Here is a 21557-nt window from a genome sequence, read left to right on the forward strand (position 1 = left end):
TGTTCTTAGTATTCTGTTACAACCAGTCAGTTTTATATAGATTAAAAGTACGTCTGTTTTGTTTTTTTTAAGGTAGTTCCTGTGTATGTGAGCCAGGATACAGGATGATTTCTAGTAATGGTGGGTTCTCTGTTACTTGTGAAAAATGCCCAGAAAATATGGTAAGTATTGAACTTTTCATGTTTGCCATAATGATATAATACTAATCATAATTGTACAAACCATAATCATTATGTTTTTTTAATTTTAAATTTTATCCTGATTGCAAGTTATTTTCATTAATTTAAAATATTTTTACATAATAGTCTTTGCTTGGGAATTTTTAAGACCATGCTTATAGCTATTATTTTTTTAACTTAGAATTGTCTATTACTATTATTTTGCAGGCATTTTTTCATTAGGAGTTTGACTCCACAGACAAAATAAGAATTTTTTAAAGTGTTTCAGTTCCTTCCACTGCTCTTCTTCTGTACTTTGTCCTTGCCCAGACAGCACAACTCTGTAGTGTTAAAGATCCTTTTCAGCTCATAGGTATCTTAACTGATTATTTATATAAATACTATTATTGTAATATTTAGGCTGTATCTTTATAATCCCTGATATTTCATCTTCTTACTTCAAAATGTGTTGCTCCTACTATGTTACTTTAATTATAAATACAGTTTGGTCAGTTCTTTTAACCTTCCTTGACAAATTAAGTTACAATTTTGTCATAATCACAGCATTGAGCCAGAGACACCAGGCTTAACCAGATTTTTCCCACTGTAGTAAACAAAGGAATGTATTTTTCCAGCAAATCAACTTTTGAGGGTGAAGCCTTCCTGAATACTTCTTTCCCTTCAATAACTCTAGAATAACTCTCAGGAGAGCAGATTAGTTGCCTGACTTATGTGTTTAGTGGCTAATGGGCAATGTAGGTAATTTCCCTTTTCTTCCCATCTTCTTGCTGTGTTAGACAAAGACTTTGGCACACATTCCTTTGTGTTGTGATATTTTGCTGTTTCTTCCTCTTTCCTGCAATGGTGGCATTTGCCTTTGGTCTACTGCCAAGGCTTTTGCAGAGATAAAATGATGATAGTGGGGAAGAGAGTAACAGCAGTAGCACTTGAGGATAAGCAATTATCTTCATTTTCCTCAGTGGTTTTTATCTGTTGTGCAGTTTACTTTGTAGTATATAATAAGTGTGGATGTGAACTGTCTGGGTAGGTACAAAATTCCAAGCAATTATATAAGCTGCTTCACTTAGAACTCCTCCATTTCCATTACTTCTGTATATTTATATGTAATTGTCTATGTATGCATTATTATGTCTTTTCAGTGTAGGACTTCTATATCTCTTTTTAAACATTCTACTTTGAATTTTTACTGAAGGGTGTAAGCTAACAGGCTCAGAAGATCTTAACATTTTTTTCTGTGTCTGCATAGGAGTTACTTTTGCCAGATTGTTTAGGCTTTTTTATCTTTAAAAGCTTCATGAATGTTATCAATGTTTTATCTGAACATATTTTCTAGTAACTAATGGCTGGATAAGGCATTCTTCACAGATACTGGGTGATGTCTATAGTTTTGAAAATCCTAATAGTTTTGTGCTTTATTTTAGAGCGGAGTTACTCAAGATGGGTGGAATTGTATTACTTGCCCCAAAGGCCTGACTTCGAAAGGAAATTGTAAATGCCCCAATAACGAAATACTAGGTAAAAAATATATGCCAATTATGAGATGATAGCACTTGTTTTAGATATTTGAGTTTACTAAGTTATGATTTCTGTTAAATAAGAAAGAAAATTTTACATATGTTTACATATCTAATGTAAAAATTCAACATTCCTCTTGATCTTAATCGTCATTTCTGAAAGACGACGGATAAATCTGTACCATTGCTCATTTCAATAAAAACTATTATGCAAACATTCCATAAATGAATATTGCTCAATGAATACTTCAAGCTCCTTGGCAGCAGATGGAGTTGGAATAAAAACAATGTCAATATAGACTATAAAAATATTACAGTGTTTTGAAGTATAAAAAGCAGTAAAGGAGTTATACCTACATGAGTAGGTGGAAGAGAACAGCCTGAGCAAGTCAAGCAAATGGCTGTGCATTAGTGTCAGTGCATTTCATGCCTCCCTGAGACACCTGTACCTGTGGCTTTCTGAGATGTGCTTCCCTATACCTGTGCTTCCCTGTGTCTGTGCTTCTTACTTGATGCTCTCTAGTAGTTGCAGATGATTTCCAGTAGACAGAAAAAAAATGTTAGTGTTTGTATTAAATGGATTTCTGCTTATTTTGCATAGTCTAGACCTGAGAGCAAAGTCACATCACTGGTCTAAAACATAAAAGCTCTTGGGACCTCTACTTTTCCTTATTTTCAAAGACATGGAATGCCTATAATTCTCTGAATAAGTATTATAAATGTCCACTTTGGTTACATTTCCAACAGGGTATATTGGAGAATCACTGTTTTCCAGATCAATAATTTTTAATTTTCCTAGGAATCTGGAAAACAGTGAATACCAGTCTTCTACCTTAAACTTTATGAGAGTTACAAAATACGTTCTGGGCCTTTATGGTAAAATACTGAGAGCAAAGTTGAATCTATAATTTGACATGCAGGAAAAACATTAGTATTGTATTTTTTTGATTCTCTTTGGTTTTGATTTTTTTTTTAATAATTAGATTTGAAATCTCTTGCCAGATTATACAGTTGGTGGAAGATGCCATTTTGAAACTTGGAAATTGTGACATTTCCTTGAATCATTTCAGATGAAATTTAATTTTTTTTCCCCAATAATTTGCAAACTTGTTGTTTTGAATTTTTGCTTTGCAGTGAGGCCTTTGTTTGAAATTTGACTCAGAATAAATAACAGAGGAACCGCCAAACTAGACAGGAAATGTTGCATTACTCATTAAAACTAAACTGCATGTGCACAGCTACAAGCAGTGCACACATACATACATGAATGTGCATTTAATAGTGGATGTTATTTGCAAGTTTTGCTCTTGATTTTTTCAAAATAAACTCTTTTAATTTATTTTAGATCTGCACAGATGCTGAATTTTTTCACACTTATCTTAGCCTGTGTGACACTTTGCATCAAGCAATTTTATCACAGTTGCTTTTCTTTTCTACTTAGTGGAAAGAAGCATCGATGGCATTTTGCTTAATGAAGCATTGTGCTTACATTGTAATGGAAGTGAGCAGTCATTCTCTGCCTCAGATGCATCAGGAAGTAGGTGGGTGCTCTTTGCCTTTTGTGATGATAAATTTGAACGTGTCATGCTACCATTCAAATGGAATGTTGCTGAGGAACAGACTGTATCTTTGGGATGACAGTTTTGAAGGCAGGGAATTGGAAATTCTCAACCCATATCAAACCCACAGTGTTTTGTGCTGACTGAAGTCCTTATAAGGCCAGCAGCTTGGTTTTTTGTCTTGCTTTTGTGTGACTAAGAAGCATGCTTTGGACTGGAAGCAGAACAGAATTCTTATTTTGATAATTAATTATTTGATTTATTTTCTACTTCACTGATAGTAGAAACAAATCAATAATAACTTTTGAATTTCAGTTCAAACTAGTAAAGTTGCTGGCACTGTTCCCAGGCATACTATGTAATCAACTTTCATTGAGTACTAAATCTCATACTTAGCTACGTTTTAAGTGCGTTCTTCATGTTTGCGATCCATAGGTGTGTAAGATGTGAAAAGACATTCATCCAAGTAAGCAAGTCTTGTGACTGCAACAGCCCAAACATTTTAGTAAGTAGAAGAACGGTTATTGTATTGAAGTTCAGAAAAAGCAAAGTGATTTTGACAAGTGTATCGATATCATATCAGTATTTTTTTATTCTTTTATTTCTTTCAGACCGGAGGATTGTGTTTTTTGGCTCATGAAGGCTTACCCCCAAAGGGAGTTGCAACTGTTCGTTTTGCACAGCTAGTAAGTGCATTTATTGTAAAACACTTCTAAGCTTTCTCATTACTTACTTTCAGTATGTATTTCAAATTCCCCTTCTTGGAAAACAAAGGTGGAACTTTTTGTCTGATCACAGTGATTGTAAGGTCATTTGCATCAAGATGGAGTGTAGGTATGGACACCAAGCAAGCATTGTTCTAATGGAATAAACTTCTAAAAATTCATGCCCTCTTGGAAACTGAAAAAGGGAAGTAATTTACATTACTTTAGTATCAAAACAAGTAGCATGTGGCCTTTTGTATTAACTGTGTGCATTTGAAGCATACCCTTGTATCACAAAAATATACTGAAGAGTCCATGAGTACCTCTGGACTTTTTTACTATAAAATTTGTATTTGTGAAAATATTTGAAAAAAGATATAAGGGTTGAGCTTACTGCTTGATCTTAGAGCTTATAGAAGAAAATGAGGTTGTGTATGAAATTGCTGAACTCCTTGAATTAATGAATGAAAATATGTTCTATTGAGAAGAATGAAGGGGTTTTCATTGTTTTATCTAATGAACTTTCATTAGTTATGAAATCTGCTCAAAGTTAGGACCATTTGCCACATAGTTCTGAATTCAGGAAATGCTATGTGGCTAAGAAATGTATTTTGTTCCTAAATGAATTAATGTTAAAAGCTACTGCTTGAAAGAAAGTAAGAAGCAGTCTTCAGTTTTTCTGACTATCAAACATTGTTTTGCTCCCTGAAAATGCCATCTTCTAAGTAACATTTTATTGAAAATATGTCTTTTCATTTGCTTGCAGTATGTATGAATGCTATGTGTAGTTCAAATGTGAGTAGCTGTGGAAAGGAGGTTGTGAAATAATTAATTTGGCAAATTTGGTCCTGAATTAGATTTACCATCAAGTCTACTTCTTACCCTTGAAATTGTTAGTACTTCCCTTGTGCAGTAAAGAAGACTTCTGTGTCACAGAATCCATGTTCAAAGCTTAAATATTTCAGCTCTTGTTCTGTATACTTTGTCTAATTTAGTGAAGTGAAAGAAATTATTGCATTTTGATTGTGTTTTGAATACTGTTAGACTGAGATATTTACGAAGGACAGAAAGCTTTTAGAAAAAAATAAGTAGCATCCTCTAGCAGACACAGTTTTCCAGACTGTTACCTTATGGATGAGTTGTTGTGAACAAAGACAGTGAAAAAGTTCCTTATTTACAGGGTATAACACTGACGTCAGCATGGTTTCTGAAAAACCTGCAGTCCTCAGCCTTTGCCTGTTCGGTGAGTTTCATTAATGTTTGCAGTTTGCTTTTTTATACAGAAAGGTATTCTATAAAAGCATGTCACTTTTATTTTTGGAAGTTACCTTGCTTAGTTTTAAAGAGTTTTATTTTGAGGTGAGAATAGAAAAGAAATAATTATATATACATAGTGCTTAGAAATATTGAGGGCTAGTCAATGTTACTGCAAGTCTACAGGGTTGGAATTTTCACAAGATGAATGGTGTTAAAAAAAAATCCTTCAATATTCAGTAGCATGTGACCTACTATCCATATATATGGATATAAATGAGCATATCCAGTAAGGGATCACTCTGAAAATTAATTTCTTATATATTCAGTATTTATTAGCACCTGCTCTTTACTTCTTAGTTGATTTTCAGTTATTCATAACCACAGAACCAACCTTTTTAGCTTTGCTTTATGTTACGCAAGTGTTATTTACCATTATGTTGCTCTGGGTGACAGTAACCATGGGTGAAAGAGTGGCTGCAGCAACAGAATCACAGACACTTGTGAAGGGCATGTGCCTCTGCCTCCCTTTTACCAACTCTGTTACCACACATGCTCATTTTCCTTCTGTACTGCTCTCTTGAAATCAGATTTTATACTTCTCAGGTTCTACATTTTGTCCTTGTGGGTCACAACCCAAAGGGTTACTTGGCCTAGAAGTCTCTAAAGATCACAATATGGATTTACAGGATTCTGTAATACACAAGCACATGGAGTCTTTATTTCCTGCATTTCTTTATTAGAAATTGCTACAAATTATTCCTGGTAAAGTGAGTATAGTTATGATTAGTAAAGCAAGTGTGTATGTACTGCACTGGTAGCAGCAGTCAATAGTAGCAGCAGACATACATTTCAATATTACAGGTTGCTACAGAATGATCACTAGGAAAGCAGCAAATGTGCTTATGATGAATTACCCCTATGCATGTATATTATTCCAATAGTATCAGTGCAGGTACTACACTGCCAGGAGTGGGGCCTCAAAACTGATGACAGATGAAGTTTCACTTCAAAGATGATCAACGGTGCAGAATCTGGAGTCAGTCAGGCATCCCTAGCCACAGTCTGATAACTGGCCTAGGAGAGCTCATAGAAAAATTTGTGTACACACACCTTCTCTGTGTGTAGAGATTGAGAGAGAGAGACAGGGACAGATTCACTCCCCATTTTGGGTAAAAAGTAGTTTTTATATCAGAGAGACATAAGGTGGTGTAGGACAGCACCACCTGGAGCAGCCAATAGATGGCAACGTTTTAAATTCTCTCAGGCTACATTTTGTTTTTTCCAGACTCTTTTTCTACTCTTTCATGTACAACAATCAACAGCAGTTGCCTATTCCTACTCCTTTGGGATGTTTTCCCCCTTCTAAACCCTAAGCCTGTTCTAGACTCTTTTTCATCTTTCCAGATGACAGGTTGCCGTTACTATTCCTTGGGTTTGTGCTTATTGATGGTATCTCAGAAGGTCTCTGAAGTTCAAGTGCCCAGCTGCACTTCTCAAGGATGTTTCAGACTCCCAGGCCATGTTCACAGGCTGGCAGCTGTCCTCTCAGTCAGTGTTTCAGCAGACTTCTGTTCAGAATTTTCCCAGATCACCTTTGTGGCTGCTCCCATCACCATCTCATAAACACAGCTCTGAGATGTATTCCCCCACTGGTCCCATTCTTTACCACTGACATCAGTTTATTCTGTTTGTCTGCCTCACCCTGCTCAGCAATTCAGAGGTGCTGCCTCAATGTGATGAGCAGCTGCTGGTCTGACCCACACAAATGGGGGTAAGGAGGTGGCAAGTTAATACCAGTGCAACGACCACTGCACACAGATGCCAGGTGTCACCTCTGCATATCACTTGGCACTGCTGTGTTTAACAAACTTAGACTACATGCATCTGTGGTTGTCAGTCTGAGGTCTTTGATGGAGTCATCTTTGCCATACAGCCTAAGTGGTATTAAACATTTTGATTCTTACCTTGTTTTCTAAGTGCAGATTTTGACATTTCTGTCACTTTTTACCATCCAGCTGATGCAACTAAAATAAGCTGAAAAAGTGAGAATATTGATTTCATGCTGCCATCTGCAGATCTATAAAAATATGGTACCTGAATACCTGGGAGAAAATATTAGGTGTTGACAAAATGAATTTATTTTCAAGTGAAAACAAGGGTTTAGGAGTGGCTTCTTAAAAATAACATTAATTTTCTGGCTGCCTCACAAAAAGGAGAGGTTATTAAATACTTTCTTCTGTGTTCTTGTGTTTCTCCACTGCAGTTGTACTCTAATCTAACAGCATGCCAAGCTCTTGGAAATATGTGTGTGATGAATATGAACTCATTGAGTTCTTCAAGTACTGATGCCTGTGGTTTGTTTCAGTATATTTTTGTCAGTACAGCCAGGGTAGGCATCGTTCATTCAATACCCTACTGGTAAGTTGCCTTTTCCATAAGTTTTGGTCTTTAATATCTTTGTATGGAAATTATTATTCTAAATGTTCTTTGATGAAAAAGATTATGTTTCTTTAGAGAAAACATTGTTATTCTTTTCAGGAGGCATAATCTTCCGTGGCTGTATTACGGTGACCAACCCGGATTAGCATCTCAAGTGCTTGAGAAAAATCATTTTCCTACAGCCTTCAGTTTTAAGGGAACAGATAAGGTAGGTGTTGGGTAGTAGACATAGGGAAGCATACGTTAGGAAGAGGACATAATCACATAAAAAGGTTTAGATTTATTATAGATGTGACTCTACTGAAGGTAAATTTTAGGCAGTGAATGTAACAAAACTCAGTGTGAGATCTTTTGGAAGAGGAAGGTGTTATTTACGTAAAATAATGTCTAGTCACTTCCTTTGCTTACACTCTCATAGCCACATTCTCATAAGGCCAAGGTGTGCTTGCCTGAGTGGTCTAACCAGGGCACAAGGAGCACAGGATGCCAGATTTTAAGTGTTCAGTGTGTCCCCAAGGATCTGGATTGGCAGTGGTAAACTTGTAATTAGACAAGCCTTTTAGACACCTTAGGAATTCATAGTTGTTTTGACACTGTCTTTTGTTTCAGAGTCTTGTTTACTTCCCTCTTCATAAATCTGAGGCAAAGTTGTCTTTGTCTTTTTTCCATGGTTGAAATATGTGCATCCTTTTGTCAGATTTTGTGGTGAACTAATGTGAAGAAGAGGGGTAAATGTGACATGCTGTATCTTTGCTGCCACCCTTCTGGTGTGCCGAAGTGCAGGGTCTTTTGCTGACAAGTTGTCTATGCCAGGTTTTATCACAACCCATTTATCATCTCTGTAGCTGGGAACAGTGTTCTTCATCACTATTATGTGGTGTTTAACCCTTTCTGTTGCTCACACACACATTTCTCTCCCTATTTGATTTATACCACTTGTAATATTTCTGTTACAAATCTCTACAAGCTGATCGTATCAGAGGTGGAGTCAGTGTATTACTCCAGCCATTTCCTCTTACTGCAGTCAATTAGAGAAAAAAAAACGAGGTGAGGAAAATAATTTTAATGTTATCAAAGCCAGATATCCATCCCTGGGAGGAACGGACTGCTTAAGTAGCTTGTTAACTGCCACAGTTTTATGAAGAAATCGGATAGTAAATAAACAGTAAAGTGATTTATTTTTCCAAATTCATTGTAAAAATAGAGTAGCTGGAATAGGTTATTCAAGTTCAGGTAATCACAGAAAGTAGTACTAGTGATAACCTGTTTGTCAGTTGTACTGCCAATTTATCTAGAGTTTTCTTCCTGTCTCAAAAATAAAATGATAGCCTTTTTCAGCCATATTCTACAAGGCTGTGTTTTAAATTGAACAGTGTTGCAATGCAGCAGTTGTTTTAGTTACTAAAATACTTGTTATTCCTCCTAACACTGAAGGTCCTGGAAGCCCTCAAGATCCCAGCATAGTATACATCAGAAATCTGCATAGATTTTGAATTAGTTTAGGGCATGTCTACCTGTGTAGAAGTTCCTCTGGAACTTTTTCTGTTCACCAGTGAAGCTGTCGAAGAATGGTATGTTTTTTTTTAAAAAGTAAACTACAAAACCCAAGATTAAAAACAAAATCAGAAAGGGGAAAAAATGAAGGATTGTGCTGGAAGTTTTAGGAAACATCAAACAATTGGAGAGCAATCTCTAAAATGTGAATGTCCACTTCAGGGCAGTTTCATTGTTCTTTATCTTTTTTTCATCATCAGGATGTAAAGCTGCAATTTATTGCAGCCTCATTTGATGCTGCAGGAAACTTTCTAAAGTGGCAAAGTTTGGAAGGAGGCATCTTACAGGTATGTTTGATTTTAATTATCTTTTCTTGATAACACAACGTTCTGAGTGTCTTTAGCCCAATTAAGGCAAAGGCCAAGAGTTTGGTTACTACACTAATGACAGTTCATAACTGTAGAGCTAGGTTAGGGAAAATAGCCCTTTATTCTCGCTCACAATGATCTCTACAAAATCAAAAGTATAAATTCATCAACACTGCCTTCATCCTGTGGACCAGCATAAATGTGGCATATTGGAAAGCTCTGAAAAATCGTGCTAGTAATTTAGAACCAACTATCTCTGTCTTCCATTCAGCATAGTTGCTCATGTGGGTAGTTTCTTATTAAACCTATTTTTCTTGTTGAGAAAAGTGTATTCTTTAGCTCTTTGTCCATGTGTGTTTATAGATGATTCTATGAGTATGTCCCTATTAGATGCTGTCACCTATTTGCACACGTCATGGGGGTGACAACCAAATCAGTGGTTATGTCACTGTCAAGGCAGGTAGGAAAGCTGATCTACACTATTTTCTTTGTGTCGTCTTGGAATTTTTTGCTTTCTTATTTCTTTTGTTTTTAAATATAAAATGTACAGTTTGACCAGCATGTGCCTGTCTTTTTCATAACAGAAAGTTATAAATACTTGGTGGGAGACTTTACATAGAAAGGGGGACTACTGGGTAGAAGTACCCTTGGACACTACGCCCTCAGATTTCAGGGACACAGACATTCTACTTCAGCAGTACCATGCTGCATAGTTAGGCGGTGAAAAATGCAAGTAAGCAGCAATTAGAAAGTGCAATAGTAATTAGTCTACCAGAGAGAACAATTGGCAGCTGCAACATGTTGCAGAATAGAATTTATTTAGCAGTCCAGTGGTGATCTAGGCACTCAGTACTTCTCTAGGCAGACAACAATAGGAACACTAGTAAGAACAATTGGGAATTGTCCCTCTCTTTTCTATTGGAGCACGTCACTTTAGACGCTCCAGTGTCTACAGAAGAGCAGCTGACAGTCAGGATTTATTTTGTTGTTGCCTCAGGATGAGCCATCTTGCATTTGCATCTCCAGTTTTAAGGAAAAGTAGTGTCTGACAGAACAAGTTACTAAGATAGTTACTATGCCTAGAAAATTATATATTGACATAGAAGTTTAGGTTTATTGGGGCACGTTTTTTAGGGCAAAGCTTTTAACAGCTATCCAGAGCAAATGGGAAAGGAATTGCTTTCCCATTCAAAGCCTCTTTTAATGTAATAGGTTGTGCATGATGATAAGACATTACAGTGCTAAAGTGGTCTCAATGCATAATTGTAGCAATTCCCAGAATTTCAGTTTCACACTAATAGAATTGTGTTTTATGAAAATTTAGACTTGATTTTCATTTCGGGAAAATGGCTGTGCCCTCCGCTAAATGCCATACTCATTTAGTTAGACTTTGGCCCTTTTTTTCCAGATTCAGCTGAATCTGCTGTTCTTTGCTGAAAGTATAAATGTTGTATTAAAAAAAGAAAAAGAAGTCTGTTATTTGCTATAACTTTGATCCTCTGAGAATGCCAGCTTAAGAGAAACAGGGCTGTGTAAATGTGGACTTCTTTTCTTATGGGATTCTTTAATTTAGCAGAAGCCACTGATTGAGCTTGAGGCAGCACAGTGCATTTAATATTCAGTCCACAGAAAGATTGTTCTTGCCTGGTTGGATGCTGCTGTCCACAGATTTCTGTGATGGAACTTAAAAACACTATGCAAGTATGAATAAACTAAACCAGCATTTTAAGAACATCAATATTAGTGAAATAAATAACTGTATTTACTCCAAAATCAATCCTTCTCTTATTAAAAAATAGAACAAAATATCTTTTGTGAGAACTCTGAATGCATAAGTGCTTGAGGTGCCTGTAAATATTTTTCACATGAGAAAATGAGACCTTTGAATTAACCTTATTATAACCATGTTTTATTCAGCTTTGTCCTGATACCCAAACTAAATTGAATGCAGCTTTTGCTTTTGGAACAACTTACCAACAAAGTGTAAGTAATATATAAAATGCTATTTTGAATTTTGAATTAAGCTGCCTTATATGTCATTAGTTATTCAGTGCATATTGAAGAACGTTTGGAGTTTAGGCATAAGCTGCAACATGGAGTTCCTTCTTGTGAAATTGAGTAAAGTAAGTGTGGGGTTTTTTAAATTATTTAACTATATCACAAAACTTGTTTACTACATAGCATAATCACAATAAATTAAACTGGCATTTGTATTTGTGAGGTCGCTGACTTAGCAGTTGAAGAACACAGTGCCTAAATAATGACAGCCATATGCTTTGTATCATATCTCCTAATTTTCCTACCACCATCTTTGGTCAGTTTTCATATGGAAAGAAGGCAAATCCAGTCATGTGGTGCCTGTATATTGTTCCCATTTACTTTTTATTGTATGCCCTGATTATAGTGAATTCAGTAAAGAGATTGAAAATGTATTTTAATAGAATAGGTGGCTCATCAGAGGAAAGAGATTCTTTAGCTGTCTTAATTATGAAAAAAAACCTTTGGGGTTTTCCTACTTTTCTAAACACCAGGAAAGGAAGAGGGGATAGAACACTAAATCATGTCAGCTGCAGAAATGGTTCTGCCAGTGATAGAGTTTCAATTTTTGTCACTTAATGTGTTAAATGGGAAGGTTGTAGTCTCTTTGGCAAGGGAGTGGAGAAAGAAGCATCTTTATAAAACTCCATATGTATGCACAGCATCTCATACCTCTATATGAATATTGTTTATTAATTACCATCTAACATTGAAAACCATTCCCCACATTATGTGTTGAAGTGTAAAAATATATAAACTCTGGATGCTGTTTAGGTGGTGTGAAAGTCTTGGAAGGCTGTCAAAGCTTAGTCTGGGAAATTTAAAGTGTTTACCAAATAACATTGACAAATCTTTGTTAAATATTTTTATTCTTCCATATTGTTTAATGTTGTTTAATTCATATTTCAGTATTTCAGACAGAATGAAAACATGTTCTATTTAGGATCACTGAACTAGTCAAGTATGGGGTTTTTTTTCTTTTTAAAATCTTGAGTATTTGGTATTGAGTCTGTATTACCTGTTATTCAATATTAATAACAGTTAGTATTGTTGGGTTTGAATAGATACATCAATAACTTACTGAGTATTTTTTAGTATAATTATTTTCATCCATTGTACACATTACTTTTTTTTTTCCATGTGGCTGTGGAGAAAACATGGTTGACAAATTATACATGTACTGAAAGATGCATGGTTGTTCACATATGCAAAAGGTTACCTACTTTCACATCTAATTTCTTCACACAATCATAGAGTGGTTGAGGTAGTCGGGGACCTCAGGAGGCTGTCTTGTCCACACCCCTGCTCAAGCAGGGCCATATAGAGCAGGTTGCCTAGGTCCATATCCACATAGGTCTTTATCTCCAGGGAGTGAGACTCCACAGCCTCCCTGGACAGCCTGTGTTAGTGCTTGGTCACTGTGACAGTGAAAACCTGTCTTCTGATGCTCAGAGGGAGCCTCCTGTTTCAGTTTATGCCCATTGCCTCTGGTCTTGTCACTGGGTGCTGTTGAAAAGAGCCTGGCTCTGTCTTGTACACCCTCCCTTGCACAATATTTGTACACATTGATAGGATCCCCCTGAGCCTTCTTATCTCCAGGCAAAAGAGTCTCAGCTCTTCTTCATAGCAGAGATGCTTCAGTCCCTTCCTCACCATAGTGGCCTGTGCTGGACTGTATCAAGTAGCTTATTTTCTCTCCTGTACTGGTGGGCCCAGGACCAGATTCAGTACTCCATGACTTCAGCATTTATGTTTCTTGACTTTAATGTTTACACTGTTTCAAATTTTATGTCTGTGAGGTTCACCAGGATATTTTTTCCAAATCTGTTGAAAAATGTTAAGAGCTTCATTCTCCACATTAGTCATTCTAGTTAATTGCAACCATTTCAGAGAAGTTTGCATAAAATCATTAGTACTTAGTAATTGTTTGCAGATAGCTGGAATGACTTGTCTATCAGTACTTCACTAAAGCATTTTGACACCGTTTCCCACAGCATTCTCAAGAAACTGGCTGCTCAGGGCTTTGACAGGTGCACTCTCCACTGGATGAAAAAATGACTGGATGTCAGGCCCAGAGAGTGGTGAATGGAACTAAATCCAGTTGGCAGCTGGTCACTGGTGGTTTCCCACGGCTCAGTAGTGGGTCTGGTCCTGTTTAACATCTTTATGAATGACCTTGACAAGGGGATCAAGGGCACCCCTCAGCAAGTTTGCAGATGACACTAGGTTGGATGGGATGTTGATCTGCTGGAGGCCAGGAAGGCTGTGCAGAGGGATCTGGACAGGCAGAATTGATGGGCCAAGGCTAGTTGCATGAGGTTCAACAAGGCCTAGTGCCAGGTCCTGCACTTGGGTCACAACAACCCCATGCAATGCTCAGACTTGAGGAGGAGTGGCTGGGAAGCTGCCCAGCAGAAGACGACCTGAGGTTGCTGGTTGACAGCCAGCTGGTCAAACATGAACCAGCATGTGCCCAGGTGGCCAAGAAGGCCAATGGCATCCTGGCCTGTACAAGGAATTGTGCAGCTGGACCAGGGCAGTGATTGTTCCCCTGTACTGGGTACTGGTGAGGCCACACCTCAAGTGCTGTGTCCAGTTCTGGGCCCCTCACTGAAAAAGGACATTGAGGTGCCTGGAGCATGAAGAGAAGGGCAACGGAGCTGGTGAAGGGTCTGGAGCAAAGTCCTGTGAGGGAGCTGAGAGTGTTTAGCCTGGAGAAAAGGAGGCTCATGTGGAACCTTGATGATTCTGTGATAGTCTCTTTTGTGAAGAAGTGGGACAGATTCCACAATAATTTTGTAGGGAAGGAATCCACAGCTTGACAAAATAATTAAACAGTTAAAGTTATCTTTTTATTTTCACTTTTTTTCCTGTAGTGCAAAATTTCAGTTTCTAAGATTTTATTGGATTTTGCTAATCCAGTCTTTTATGACCTGTTCCTTGAATATAATGGTGGCAATGGACAACAACATCTTTGGGCCGTGCCAGTTCTAAATTTGAATCTTCAATACAATGAAAAGTTTGTTAATCAAGGTAAGAGGATGATAGTAACATGTCTGAAATTAAACAAGCTGAAAACTTCAAGTAGAAATAATCTATATTAATTACTGTTACCATGTTATTTTTAAAGATACCACAACATGCCATAACTTGTTTCCATTTTAAAAATTTAGTATTTTGTGGGCAGGGCAAGTTCTGATAATTTAAGTGCAAGCTTTGGTTGCATACACCATTCCAATCAGTAATATGCAGTAGAATAATCTTATTTCATTATGCATTTGTATAAATTGAAAATAAACAATTTTATATCCTAAGTAGTTACTATGTGTTATACAATCATATGTGTTTCTAACACATTTCATTCTTTTTGTGTGTTGAATAATGTGTGTGAAACTGTTACGCTTTTTCATAGGCAGTAATATGAACAACTGGCTTTTGACTCGTCGATTTTTTTTGGTGGATACACTTAGTGGAAAAGAGAATGACTTGGGAAAACCACCAAGGGTAATTCGGATTGCTAGCAAAATAACAATAAGGTGATTAACTCATATAATACACAGTACATAGAAAATAAAGCCAGTGTTGCACAGTCTGCATTTTATTGTCTTAAAGTGGTTTTATTATGTATTTTCTAATATGTCTAATATGTAATATATGCTGCTTTTTCCATTGCATATTTTGAAATGGCATGAATTTCCATGGGTTGTTCTGATGAGTGAAAGAAAACAACATTGACTTGTGGGAGTTAAAATCACCATGATTCCCTTCCAGGTACAAGGATCAGACCATGTTTGCATAATGCAATTTAGCAGGTGTTCAGTCACCTCACAGAAGCAGGTGTTGTCTGGAAAGGCCTAAAAACTCCTCTGTTAATTCTTTTTCAATGTGTGTATGAAATGTGTGTGAAATAACACAAGGGTGTTATTTCATACTCCATATTATTTTTTGCAGTATTTTTACAACCTGTTGCTTATTCTGTTATACAATCCAAAATAGGCTTGTAGTTATTTAACTGAAATTGTGAGACTACCTGTTAGAGTCAATACTGATTGCTCATCTCAGCTGGAATATATTTTAGAAGAAACTTTTTTTCTCCTTCTTTTTGTGATGTCCTTCTGTGAGATGCAGACAGGTAAAGATTGATTCAGGTATTTTCTTACAAGTAAACAACCCTTCCCATGTTTTTCTTTTTATATATTTGTGTACATGCCTTTGTACACTCCAGTTGCTTTTAAAATGTGAAGTGCCATGTCATTGGGTTAGAAATCCACATTTTATTGATCAGGTTGTTCTGTTCATTTAGTATTTTCTTATAAGTACAAGTTTCAATGATTGTTTTCCAAGCACTCATCCATTTTTTTGTATTAAAAATCATACTCTGTATTTCTGCAGTATTCGTCTGGTATCCCATACACAGAGAGGAACTATCTACCCTCCTCTAATTACTGTTGCTTACACAGATGTGCTTATCCAAAACCCTGAAACCCAGAGTGTCATGGTGAGATCTTTGTGCTACCTTAATTATACTTTTAGTTCTGTTGAAATTATGGTTTTTGGCAGTGGGTTATAAAAGTCTAATAAGCAGTTTCTCGTTCTGATCAGTTTTGAAGTTGTAAGTTTTCACTAAAACCTTTTAAAACAAATCAGTTAAAAGGATTCTCTTTTCAATTTTTCTTCAGTCTTTTTTAACTTAAAATACTTAGAATTTGAAGTTGGTTTTATAATGCTAAATTAGGCTACAGTTCAAATAAAATTATACACACAATAATAGGAAAATAACAGATAAAGGACTCTATAAAACACTGCAAACAATTTATGCAAGGGATTAGTATTTTTATTTAAACAATGCATTAAGGGGAGGTTGTTATGACACAAACATTCCAGGTCACCGGTAGTTTAGGTTAAAATATTGGTAATGTATTTAAAACATCCTTTAGTGTTTTGTCTTTCTGCACTGAAAACCACCAAATTCTGCTGTAGCAGATGCAGAAGGGGCATTTCCTGCTTGCCCTTTTGCCTGCCTTCATGGGCAGCAGCTCAGATGTCCCATTCTTCTGCCTTGTTTGTGTGTTAGATCACACTGCTTTAAAAAGTAAAAATGTTGATCTTAGGATGGTAGAATAATCATTCACCTATTAAAAAAAAATTAATATTAGCATTTTCTGCTTGTCAACCTTCAACAGTTCAAAGAGACATCTAGCTAGAAGAAATTTGTGGTGCTAGAAGCATTCCTTGAGTTCCATATTAGTTGCATGAAAGCAAGAGAATTAGAAAGTAGAAAAATCAAGACAGTTTTTGCATGCTTAAGTGATATCTTTGTTTAACCACTGAGCACTGTATCTACAAAGTAATTCATTCAAATAGTGATGGTAGGAACAATTGTTTTCAGTTCCTCAGTTTTCTGTCATATGATTTCATCCTTACATCTATGTGAGATCTATTTGGGTATAGTCAATTTTGGATGTCTTGTTGCATTTAACAAATTTTATGCAACTAAAGAGGTACACTGAATTTCGTTACCAGTTTCTGTAAGCACTGAGCTTCTAGTAACTGAGGATATCTAGACTTAAGTCCAAGTGCAGTCATAGAAGGAAGTCTGACAGGAACAAATGTTTGGGGAAGACAAGGTGTAGGGAAGGAGGGATTGTTTTGGGGGGCAGGGAGGGTTGATAGTTCTTTTAAACTTAATTAAAAATACTATTTATTATCATATTTGTGTTAAATTTAGCTGTGTAGTGACAAAGACTCAGGCCAGAATATTATAAAACCAAGCCAAACATTTTCTCTTCCATGTACAAATTTTTCAGACCAAAGTCAAAAGAGGTCTCGGGTTAAATTTAAGCTAGAGGGAACAATTTTGATGCTGCATGACAATTTTTATTTCATTCAAGCTGCAAATACCCCAGTATCTGAGCTGTGCAAGCTTACCATATGATTTTGCATATTGGTGTAATGACATCAAGGTTGCCTTTAATCACTGATGAAAGGGAAAGTATCAAACATTCAGTGTCTCCTTTCAGGAGGAAAAAAATCATGCACATTTGAAAGAATTCCAAATTGGTATAGCTGGTAACTTGCAGATGGCAGATACCAGACTGCTGGTAAAATCTGCAGTAAGAGTAGCATAGCACATGCCAGTACTAAGCCTGGCACCAGAGCACACCAGGTCACATGCAGTAAAAAAAGATGTATGTGGTACTTGTATAGTAGCTCTAGATGGGAATTTCCACCAACTGAAACTGTGACAGCTATCACTGTCTGTAATGGTTGTAGCACTTCAGAATTCTATGCATGTTTACTTTTTGTACTTTAATATTCAGGTTTCTTTCGCAGTCAGCTATGAGATGAATCAGTCAGAGGCTCAGATTCAGACTGATGTAAGTTGTAATTCCATTTAATTTGTTAATATAATGATTTACTTCTATTTTGTGGTTTTTAAAAAATATCTGCAAATAATTTTTTGTTATTTTCAGATTGCATTGGGTGTGTTGGGTGGACTGGCAGTGTTATGGTCCCTTCTCAAGACTGCAGGCTGGAAGAGGCGGACAGGAAGCTCCATAATTGACTTGCAGGTATGAACAGCTGGCAAACTGAGATGGGATAGCTCTTCCTCTCTTTAAGGACACCTTTGCTGTTGTTCCCTGTGATTATAACTATTCATCTTCTTAAGGTAACAGAAATAATTTCTAGCCTAGCTGCATAGAACTGTGCCCCAGAGTTAGGCTCACTTGAGAAAGTAAGTTTTTGCATTCTTTTTGATTCTGATATTGTCATTCAGGAAATGCTGCTCTAAAAATAAAGGTATTGACAGAGCTATTCTGATCAGTTGAGTGGACTCAGTTTTCAGATTAATTCTTCTTTGAACAAAGACCAGCATGTAAGAGTTTCAGCTAGTCAATATACAATAAATATATAACCAGAGTGGAAAACTTTTGTTCTGGGCTACTTTTCAGTACTAGAGTTTCCTATGTGAGCTGCATAACATTTTATATGAATGCATTATGAGCAAATGCATTACTTAATTAGCTTTACAGATGTCTACAGCTGTTTTTCTAATTGCAGACAGTTTTCAAGTTCTTACTGTTCTATGCTGGAGACCTTGCCAACGTTTTCTTCATCATCACTGTGGGCACAGGGATTTATTGGCTTGTATTCTTCAAAGTAAGTGTTTTTCCAGATTTGGATGTATAAAAACTTAGTAATATTAAATCTATTTTTACATTAACACTAATTTTCTTTTTTCTTCTGTTCTTTTTTTTGTTTCTTGTCAGACTATTGAGGCAAGTTCTATATAATATTCTGTTTTGTGTGCTTAAATTTTGTGTTCACCTGTTTCTTTTCCTTAGGATTCATTGTACTTGCAGTCTGCTTAATAGTCACTTAAAATAATTTACACATTCAAAATGATTGCACATTAAATATTGATCTTTTGTTGGAAAAGCTTATTCACACTTAAGCATTTATTACAGTTGTCACATATGCCAGGTGAACTGTTTCAATGTAACTTCTTGATTATAGGCTCAGCAGTTTGTATCTGTCCTTTTACCTCTTCCATCTCAAGAAGAAGATTTTGTTACATACATAGCGTGTGCATTTAGTTTAAAGGTAAATAATTTTTTCCTCACCATAAAATATATGTCAACATGCTTCTGTATATTTTCAGTAGGCTTGTTTTTAAGTATCTTGTATAGTTATTAGTTGTTAGTGTGTAGATGTTATGTCCTAATAGTTATATTCTTCTAAGAATTAAGTCATTTTTCCATAGAAGTTTATTTTGTGGAGTCCTTATAGGAAAATAAGTATCTCAAGAAGGTTACAAAAGAAAGACTGAAAAATCATTCTTTCAAGGATAAAGGTATAAAGAAACCCAAATAAAATAGCATCGTGTCAAGAAAGCAAGTACTTTCATTTAAAGCAGAATGTAAGTGCTGTGAGTTCCTGATTAGAAAGAAGACAGATTTAAATAATTATGTTCAAATATGTAGAATTCTGAGATCACTGTTCTGCCTTCATGGCACATACAAATGTTGTATAAATTATGGGTAGTATATTGAATTGGAATTCGTAGTTAGTATGTTATGGGGAAATATTTAGTCAGTTTTTAAAATTTGTTACTTTGCTGTATTTTCTTCGTAATTTTGGACATCATCACATGACTTACCATTATTCCAAGCTTTTAAACAAACATAAAAATTATCAAAAGCTGGTAATAAAGTTGCAGTCTCAAGTATAGTCAAGATATTGCTTGTTATGTTTAATGAATAATCTATGCAATGACTATTCCTTCATCACTGTGTATATGCTATTTCTGTCCTTACTTCTTGTGTTTCTCCATTTTCTCTCTTAGGCTCTACAATTTTTACACTTGCTGGTTTCACAACTTACTATTGATATTTTCTTTATTGACTGGGAAAGACCTAAGGGCAAAGTTCTTAAAGCAGTTGAAGGTAACTCAAACTATGCTTGTTTGTATAAGCAGCTTTGGTGAAATTCAGATATTACTCTCAGATATTTAATTTTAGAGCTTTACTGTATGTACTCTTTTTAGGTGAAGGTGTTATTAAAAGTGCAGCTGCACCTGTGAGCATATGGAGGACATACTTTATAGCAAATGAATGGAATGAAATTCAGACAATGAGGAAAATAAATCCTCTCTTTCAAGTGCTTGCAGTTCTTTTTTTTCTGGAGGTAATATTACTATTATTATTATTACTATTATTATTTATAATTCATAACCAGAGTGTAACATAAGGGTCTGGTTTTTAATTCTTGCATTCTGTGTGGTAATAGGGAATCACCTTTAAATTCACTTGAAATCATGTAAAATCAAAATAATTATTTTTACAAGTCATTGCAATATTTCATTAAGGAAGACTTAAAAAAAAAATCCAACCTTTAAATACCTTAGAGACCTTTGTTAGTTTTGTTTGGGGTTTCTTTTAAGGTAATGAGTTACCTTAAAGGGCTTAAGAGACTGATAAATCTGTGTACACACTCAATTCTTTATTTGCCTACTAGCCCATTCCTGCCACAGTCTATTGCTTTATTTCTGATTTCGTGTTTGTCTGAACTGAGCTTCCTTCCTGCTAATTTGCTGCAGTTCCCCCTTTTCTAATGCAGGAAATAAAATGTGCCAGTTCTGTTCCTGATGGCAGTATGCCTTCAGTTACAGCTCCAGGATATGTGAGAAACTGTGCTTTAGCTTTTCAAAAATGTTTTGGTTTGTTTCTTCTGTAGTTTAGTAATTTTTTGTATCTTGGGAAGTATTCTTAAAGTGTTTAGCATATAGTTGTTTTTGTGAGGTTTGTATACATATTTTAATACTCTTATTCAATTTTATAGTCAAATTTTAAATTTGTCCTTTAAATTAAATAATTAAAGTCCTGAAACTTTCCTCATTCACTGCATAAGCATTTTTGCTGTTTGTAAATACCAGCCAGGACCAACTTAGTGCCATGTTACGTAAGAGGAATGGGAGAAAAGAGAGCACCTGTTCTTACTGCATTCTGCAGCTACCTGAAAGGAGGGTGTAGTGAGGTGGGTGTCTCTTCTCCCAAGTAATAAGCACTAGGACATGAGGAAATGGCCAACCCACCACCAGTATATTTTGGTGCAACTTCTGTTCTGAAAGATTTTCACTAATTTTTCACCTCTGAAGTGTTTCAACACATAGTGTTCCTCTCATCTTTTTTAGTTTGGAACTTTTTCTAGATTTTTTGTTTAAAATAGATTCAGCTGTACAGATGGTGGAGGAAAATATTTTTCTATTAAATAAAAGAAAAAAAAAAAAGGCTTTTAAGAGTTGCAAAATACGTTAATAAAGTGCTTTAACACTGGAATATATAGGACTAAAGAGCTGAAATTTTGCAGAAATTATATCCCTATGCAATATAGCAGTAGAATCTTCTGGAGTTTTTCAGTAAAAACCAATATTGTCTTTCTGTGAGATTTAGCTGCATGTTTTTTAATTTATGTATCAACCATATATGTACAGGTTATGTTTTAA

General features: G+C 35.8%; 1 protein-coding gene across 1 annotated transcript in view; it reads left to right on the forward strand.

Annotated features, from left to right (window-relative positions):
- The window catches only part of TMEM67 (transmembrane protein 67), a 32573-nt gene that overhangs the window by 2087 nt on the left and 8929 nt on the right, over positions 1 to 21557 (forward strand). Inside the window, exons 2-20 of the mRNA XM_069005131.1 lie at positions 73 to 161; positions 1601 to 1694; positions 3135 to 3234; positions 3688 to 3757; positions 3864 to 3938; positions 5137 to 5199; positions 7477 to 7631; positions 7752 to 7860; positions 9407 to 9493; positions 11432 to 11497; positions 14428 to 14584; positions 14964 to 15087; positions 15944 to 16049; positions 17872 to 17928; positions 18025 to 18123; positions 18614 to 18712; positions 19070 to 19156; positions 19899 to 19998; positions 20100 to 20239. Coding sequence (XP_068861232.1) covers positions 73 to 161; positions 1601 to 1694; positions 3135 to 3234; positions 3688 to 3757; positions 3864 to 3938; positions 5137 to 5199; positions 7477 to 7631; positions 7752 to 7860; positions 9407 to 9493; positions 11432 to 11497; positions 14428 to 14584; positions 14964 to 15087; positions 15944 to 16049; positions 17872 to 17928; positions 18025 to 18123; positions 18614 to 18712; positions 19070 to 19156; positions 19899 to 19998; positions 20100 to 20239 — 1877 coding nt within the window. The remainder of the gene's footprint in view (positions 1 to 72; positions 162 to 1600; positions 1695 to 3134; positions 3235 to 3687; positions 3758 to 3863; positions 3939 to 5136; positions 5200 to 7476; positions 7632 to 7751; positions 7861 to 9406; positions 9494 to 11431; positions 11498 to 14427; positions 14585 to 14963; positions 15088 to 15943; positions 16050 to 17871; positions 17929 to 18024; positions 18124 to 18613; positions 18713 to 19069; positions 19157 to 19898; positions 19999 to 20099; positions 20240 to 21557) is intronic.

The sequence above is a fragment of the Aphelocoma coerulescens genome, chromosome 2 (genome assembly GCF_041296385.1).
Source record: "Aphelocoma coerulescens isolate FSJ_1873_10779 chromosome 2, UR_Acoe_1.0, whole genome shotgun sequence".
NCBI classification, from domain to species: Eukaryota; Metazoa; Chordata; class Aves; order Passeriformes; family Corvidae; genus Aphelocoma; species Aphelocoma coerulescens.